Genomic DNA, 7,246 nt, shown 5'->3' on the forward strand with positions numbered 1-7,246 from the left:
AAAACGAATTAAAATTAAAAAAAATTGTGTTCAAATTTTAGGTTTTTAACGCAACCAACCAACGTAACAAATTACACATAAGACCTTAATTGTTAATTATTAAAGAAATTTTGCAGAAAATGGAGATTCAGTGATAGTGAACACAAGAATTTTTACACCTTTTATGAATGTTACGAAGGCCTGTTTATTTCGGCTATATATATATATATATATATATATATATATATATATATATATATATATATATATATATATATATATATATATATATATATATATATATATGCTGATAACCACAAGGAAAAAAGGAAACCACGAAGTTCCCAAGCGCTTTCGTGTAATTCACATCTTCAGGGGTGAGTACAGACTAAGGAGAAATACATAACAAGGCATATATATATATATATATATATATATATATATATATATATACAGTAGAGGAGGGTGAGATTAAGTCCACAATGGTCAGGTAACTAGGTAGTGACCCTACTATTCTTCAAAAACACCGCAGCAGTCGGTAGTCAGGTCAGAGGGTAAGATGACCCAATCTTCTCTTATGGTTACAAATCTTCTTACTTACGAAATTATCTAGTTTGTACATACCATTACTCAAATTCATGTTGACGGATTCGGTAAGTTTAATGAGACTAGATTCTATAATGTTCCTATAATGTGTGTAATAATAATAATAATAATAATAAACGGTTTATTAATAGAGTTGCAGCCGGTGGCTGAAAATATACAGACTTACATTAGATTTAGACATAATGATATAATATGCATTGAATACATTTACAGGGCTGTACAGTACATAAATCAGGAGTTGTTTATTATTTTAACAATAGATGGGATGGTGCTGTTCTTATATCTATCGGTGCAGGCTCTTATGGACTGAATTTTGTTGTAGTGGCGGACTGCGCGAGTTGGGTGGGGAGCTGCAGGTGGCAGGAGGTGGCGAGGGTGGTGCAGTAGTCTACGGCCAAACCTTTCCAGTGCTTGGTGGTGGAGGTCACTGAGGGATGGCATTTCCAGGGTGGAGAGAGCGTTGGTGTAGCCGGAGTATTCTGCGCCGAGCATGATTCTGCAGGCCCTTTTCTGTACCTTCTCTAGCTGACGTTGTTGGGTGGAGTTGAGAGAAGACGACCAGGCTGGTGAAGCATACGTTAGTTTGGGTGTGTGTGTCAAAACAGTTTTCTATTACCGGGCGTTTTCTTTGAGATTTCTTAAGAATCATGAATCTTCAGTGTTGCAAGTCCCACCTGGTGTATTGTAAACAAAAATGGTTGTTGTGAGCTCCAGACATTCCTGCTCATCCAACACGTCATAAGATGTGTTGCTAAATCTTGCTGATAAACGGAGAGATTCAATTTACAACAAGCAAACAAAAAATCTGCTCTAGGAACCAGCTCTTTTTACTGGATATTGTTTTTGTGTTTAAGGCTCTTTAAGCACATTCAGTTCTAAAAGGCAACATTCAAAATTAATAGAAAAGCTCATATTGGTTACTTGATATTTTAGATCCAATGATACACTATTTTCAATTACTGGCCAGGCCACCAAACATTACTAGCCAGGCAAAATCTCGTCTCACGTGTAAAATATAATAGAGCTCCTTACACCAACAGGAATGTTTTCAAAGATTTCTGGATCAAGAATAATGTTACTGATAATCAAAGCTTATCTTTATGCAGTGCTCGACATCAACGTAGATCTCGGTAGAACGTCTAATATCAATGTGTGTCTTTGCAGAGCGACTGACATAGTTTAAGTCTTAAGGGATTGTGCTGGTCCTCTAGGGGTGGGTGGGCGCGCCGCCTTAAAGGTGAACAAGCCGTAATGTACAATATATTAGGTCCCTTGCCTGTGTCCGGAAGTCGACCATATTTTGTCTAACCTTGTATAGATAACATCTGATATGCATTATGTTTAAGCTCTTTATAACTGGATCGAGCATGATAAGATCTTTGTAATAGAGGCAGACACGACATAAGGGGAAAACAAAGAGCAACCCTGTCGCTCCTTTCGGGTTTTCAGTGTGAATGGTTGGTTCTTGTAGCGAGATGACTGCATAGTTATGTACTGTACATTTTAATCGTTGATGGTAAAAACGCTGAGACAACATGTTATTGTTCAAGAATTTTACGACAAAACATTAATTAATTTTTACTATTTGCTTTTGAAATTTCTTGACAAGTAAGCAAGTGAAAGGTAAATCTTCGCCTTGGAGCACTGGTGTGAATGTAATAATAGCAAGAAACGTTTGAATTATACACTTAATTCATTGTGAAATTTCATATACACTAGAATTTTATCAGATGAGAAACCCAGTGTTAACTTGCCCAGGGAAATATTACATAAAATAATGAAGAGGAGACCAAATACCTGTGTGTAGCTAGGAATGTGAGACACCGACAGCCAGACTAGACAGCCGGGCATTACAAGTTTATAAAAAATATTCAGAGCGTTACATCAGCACTGACTGAAGTTGTTGTCAGTTACCTTTGTTCTTCTAGCATTACAGTTTTTATATGACCGGGAAATTATCATGAATATTTCATAAGAAATTATTATGAATAAAATACATGCTAGTTAACTGTGTACGGTCGTTCTGCTTCACACACACACAGTGAAACATCACGGAGAGGATAATTGCAACAGAAATTAATATTTTCTCATGAACTTTACCCTTTGAGGATTATAGCTTTAACACTCATCCTCAAAGGACTATAGCTTAAACTGTCGTCCTCAAAAGTGTTCAGCAGGAGGAAGTTGTCAGGTTTAGAGAGCGTCCACCTCGTCTTCTGGTCTACTGACAGTTTTTAGTGAAAACTTCTTCATTTCCTCCACCAGTTTTCATTATTCTCACCATTTAACAAAGGAATAATACCAGGATGAGATGGTGAGTCTTGGTGAGGTACACACGGTTAGCTTCACCAGGATGTGGGCAGCCAACTTTCTACAAGAGGTGAGCGTTACGTTCTGATAGAGGCGCCACTCATTGGTGAAAACTCTCTCATAATCGTCATTGTTTACATAATCCAGCCCCAGTTACTGAACATCACCGCTACAGTATGTATACACGCTACACTGTATACATGCATGCTAAAGTATAATTATGTATATGCTACAGTATGTGTACACACTACACTATGTGTACATGCTAAAGTATAATTATGTATATGCTACAGTATGTTTACACACTTCACTATGTGTACATGCTAAAGTATATGCATATGCTACAGTATGTGTACACTCTACACTGTATACATGCTAAAGTATATGTATATGCTACAGTAGGTGTACACGCTACATTATGTATACACACTATATTATTTATGTGTATACGATTTAGTGTCTGTACAGTTGTACACGTTGTAATATACAATTGCAGCATTTACACACGCTAAAACATGTGTAGACGCTTCAAAATGTGTACACAGTTCAGTATGTGCACACTGCAAATATGAGACCACGTTGCAGTCTGCTTATACACAGCAGTAAGTCTGCAGGGTTCTAATACGCTGTAATATGTAATCATAATACACTATGTACACAGCTAACAGTATACGGTATGTACTGTACACAGTATATGAACACAGCACAGCAAACAGTAGAGTATGTGTACACGGTTTAGTATATTTACTGTCAGCAGTATGTGTACGCGCAGCAGTGAGTGTACACATATACGTATGTACACCTGGATCATTATGAGTACATGCAGTAATATGTGTGTACATACAGCAAAATTAATAGATGTACATGCAGTGATAGGTACACACGTAGCACTTTGCGTGCACGTAGGTGTATGTGCACACGCAGCAATATGTGCACACGGTGCAGAATATGTATGCGGAGGGAGGGAGGGAGGGAGGTGGGGCACGGGAGGGTAGTGGTAAGTGAAGACTTGACACCGTCACATAAGGGGTGGCGATTAAAAGTCTGTGACTTACTTTTCACATCACAAATAATTTTGTTTAGTTTAATTGTGAGACAGATGCAGCTCACACAGACGCAGCTCACACAGACCGCAGCTCACACAGATGCAGCTCACAAAGACGCAGCTCACACATTCTCCCTGCCTAAGTCTTTTTGTCCTCAACTGTACATGAAGTTCTATACATAATGAATGCAGCGAGCGGGATGTTTACAATACAGCTTACAGAGTCGATGGTTTACAAGCGCCAGAATAGACCGCCCCAACACACACATCTGAACAATTTGAGGATGATGACTTATCGCCATAAAGGGGTAAAGGTGTAGGTGAGTATTGTGTGTGTGGTGGAGGTACAGGTGGTGGAGGTGGGCTGAAGGTACAGGTGGTGGAGGTGGGCTGGAGGTACAGGTGGTGGAGGTGGGCTGGAGGTACAGGTGGTGGAGGTGGGCGGAGATGTAAACACCGAGGTCTCTGAAGGTCAGTGTCAGGGAAGTAACTTAAAGGTGCACCTCTTGGCTTTCACCTCAACCCCTCTGCCCTCACACCGACTACCCCACTCCTCTCTGTCTTGGTGATGGTGATGGTGATAAGGGTGGTGGTGGTGGTGGTGGTGACGATGATGGTGTGATGCAAGTTGTGGTGGTGGTGCTGCTGCTGATGGTGGTGGTGGTGGTGGTGGTGTTAGTGGTGGTTGGCGATGGTGGTGTTGGTAGTAGTGATGGTGATGGTAGTTGTAGTATTAGTGGTGATGGTAGTTGTAGTATTAGTGGTGATGGTAGTTGTAGTATTAGTGGTGATGGTAGTGATGATGGTGGTGATGGGAGTGATGGTGATAGTGGTGGTTTGTTGTTATGATGGCGTTAAAGTGTTGATGATCGTGGTGATGTTAGTAATGGTGATAGTGGTGACGGTAATGGTTCTGGCAGTAGTTGTAATGGTACTGGTGATAGTGGTAGTGATGTTAGAGATGGTGACTGGTGTTGCTGGTGAGTTGGTTAGCAATGCAAGTGTAGGTACTGCAGTAGACAATGTAGTAATGTAAATGGGAAGGAGGGAGTGAGGGAGGGAGGGAGGGATGGTGGAAGGGAGGGAGGGAGGGTTGGATGGAGGAAGGGATGGATAGAGGAAGGGATGAATAGAGGAAGGGATGGAGGGAGGCTGTGCTAGTGAGGTGAGAACAATGCGAGGCGGTGCTGGGTGTTGCCGAGGGGGCCGCTGTTGAAGATGGTCATGACTCTTTAGGGTACAGTACGTCAGGACTTGTTGAAGGCGGCAAAATTATCTCGTTAAAAGTTGTCGAGAGATTATGCATCAATAGATTAAAAATAGTTTCGAGTTATTTTACAACGAGAATTAATGAGAAGTATATAAATGCAACTGTGACATAGAGAGATACAAGACTTCCTTATTTTAGATATTTTTGATCTGGTTGTGATGTGAGCACTATTTGGACAGCTGGAGCAACCAGAATAACGACCGAGACTGAGGCAGCAAGTGAGAGGACTGTATATCAAGAGTTTAACAGATGTCACTGCAATGTCGAGTTGAAATGGGGGACACAAATGAATTACTCTCACAATTGACTACTTCCAGGTTCTACCAGTCCGGGTAAAACGCGGGTAAGGCTGATAACTGATTTTTATACACAGAAAGAATCTCCGTCGTCCACCACTGGTGAGAGGACCCGCTCCCAACTTTCACGAGGAGCAGCCACCTCAGACTCGCCAGGTGATGGTGACAAACATGTACCCTGACTTCCGTGTCGAGTAGCTGAGAGCTCGTCTGAAGGAGCTGTTATGTCTCTAAGTGGAGACTCAAAGGAGGAATAATAAAGCCTCCCGAGGGGTCCTTACCCCGCTCCACCTGCCCCCCTGGTGCCCTCTACCTTACTCTTACCTTCCCTCCCACTTCCCCCACCCCAGGGTCGATGGTGGCGGGCGGCCCGGCACGACCACGACATAAAATCAGTAAACTGTATAGGCAAGAGTTATAGTAGCATCTCGGCTGATTGCACTCCAAGAAACTTGGCCGTGTCGGAAGTAATTTATCTAAGTGAACAGTCGAAAAGTTCCAGGTATGTTTTGTTGCTTTTGTTTACTTTGGTTAATTCGGCTCAATTGGAGAAAGGGTTTACCTCTTCGTCTGCCTCTCCGACGTTGAAGTTACTTGTCATTATAGCGGGCAAATTAATGATTTTTCAGTGTACAGTATATTCAAGACTCTGTTGTCGAGCGTGATATCTTGCTCTGCCCAAGGCTTGTCCAGTCATTTATGGAAGGTCATCATATTTGAAGACGTGATCACTAGTTCGGTTAAAGTTTTTTTTATATGTCCACAGTGTGCAGAACTGTCAGTGGTGGTCATGAGTCTCTATGGTATATCCTTGCATCATCCTGTGGGTCTCCTTATCCCTAAGTCTCCCACCTTCTCCTCACTCAAGATCTTCCCTCTTCTTTAACATTTTCATTTGCGTGGATGTCCTCTTTTATTTTGTATAAATGTTATATTTTATTTGTGTAAAATATATGAGGTCGCACCAGGGCCTTGAACAGCCATTTGATGTTTTCTGTATCTGGATAGACAATGGATAGACCAACCGCCCGAACAGCTGGAAAGAAGCGACACATTAAAAACAAAAAACAAAAATGGTTAAGAGACAGCCAGTTCAGACCAATCAATATGTTCACTTTGTTAACTTTACCCTTTTAACCGATTTAGTTAAGTACATAAGATGAAGGCGTCATGTCTGTGTATCCAGGACTTAATTTTCATCTTCATAATTAACTTCAGGTGTAAATTCATTAACTCCCACTTGCAGATATTTCTCCTGTCTCCTTCACCCCAAGCCGCTCATTATTGCCCTTCATGTGATAAGTTCTTTAACTTTTTGCTGCCCTGATAACAGTAATTGTGTATCCAACTCCTTCTAAACATTAACTAACTCCATTTGAAGTTACTTTATGTCTTAATAATATTGGACTTACTGGAATATCTTCGTATCGTCAGCAAATGTATGCGGCGAAGGTTAATGACCTGACTGTTGCTCGTGTTACTACAACTGTTTCAAACAAGTTTTTGTTAAATTTAGTAAGGAGGCCATATTAGTTACCATGATCCCAAATATAACTCATGATAAAGATTGTGGTAAGATACAAGGCGACAAGGAATGTATACTGTGGGAGGAGGAGGATAGCTCACTCCAATGAGCGAACTAGTTCACCACCAAGCGGCTGCTAAGTATAAACAATGTAGTAGTTAGGAGGCAAAGATTAAAGGAAGGGAGACTCATATTTCAGTGAATGAATTGTTTTT

The 7,246-nt window shown here is 40.9% G+C and overlaps 1 protein-coding gene across 1 annotated transcript in view; it reads right to left on the reverse strand.

Annotated features, from left to right (window-relative positions):
- Positions 1–1,114: 1,114 nt before the first annotated feature.
- The window catches only part of LOC121867322 (aminopeptidase NAALADL1-like), a 71,862-nt gene continuing 65,730 nt past the window's right edge, over positions 1,115–7,246 (reverse strand). Inside the window, exon 15 of the mRNA XM_042367234.1 lies at positions 1,115–1,259. Within this exon, the coding sequence (XP_042223168.1) occupies positions 1,241–1,259 (19 nt within the window). The 3' untranslated portion in view covers positions 1,115–1,240. The remainder of the gene's footprint in view (positions 1,260–7,246) is intronic.

Source organism: Homarus americanus, unplaced genomic scaffold (assembly GCF_018991925.1).
Source record: "Homarus americanus isolate GMGI-L3 unplaced genomic scaffold, GMGI_Hamer_2.0 scaffold6317, whole genome shotgun sequence".
Taxonomy (NCBI): Eukaryota; Metazoa; Arthropoda; class Malacostraca; order Decapoda; family Nephropidae; genus Homarus; species Homarus americanus.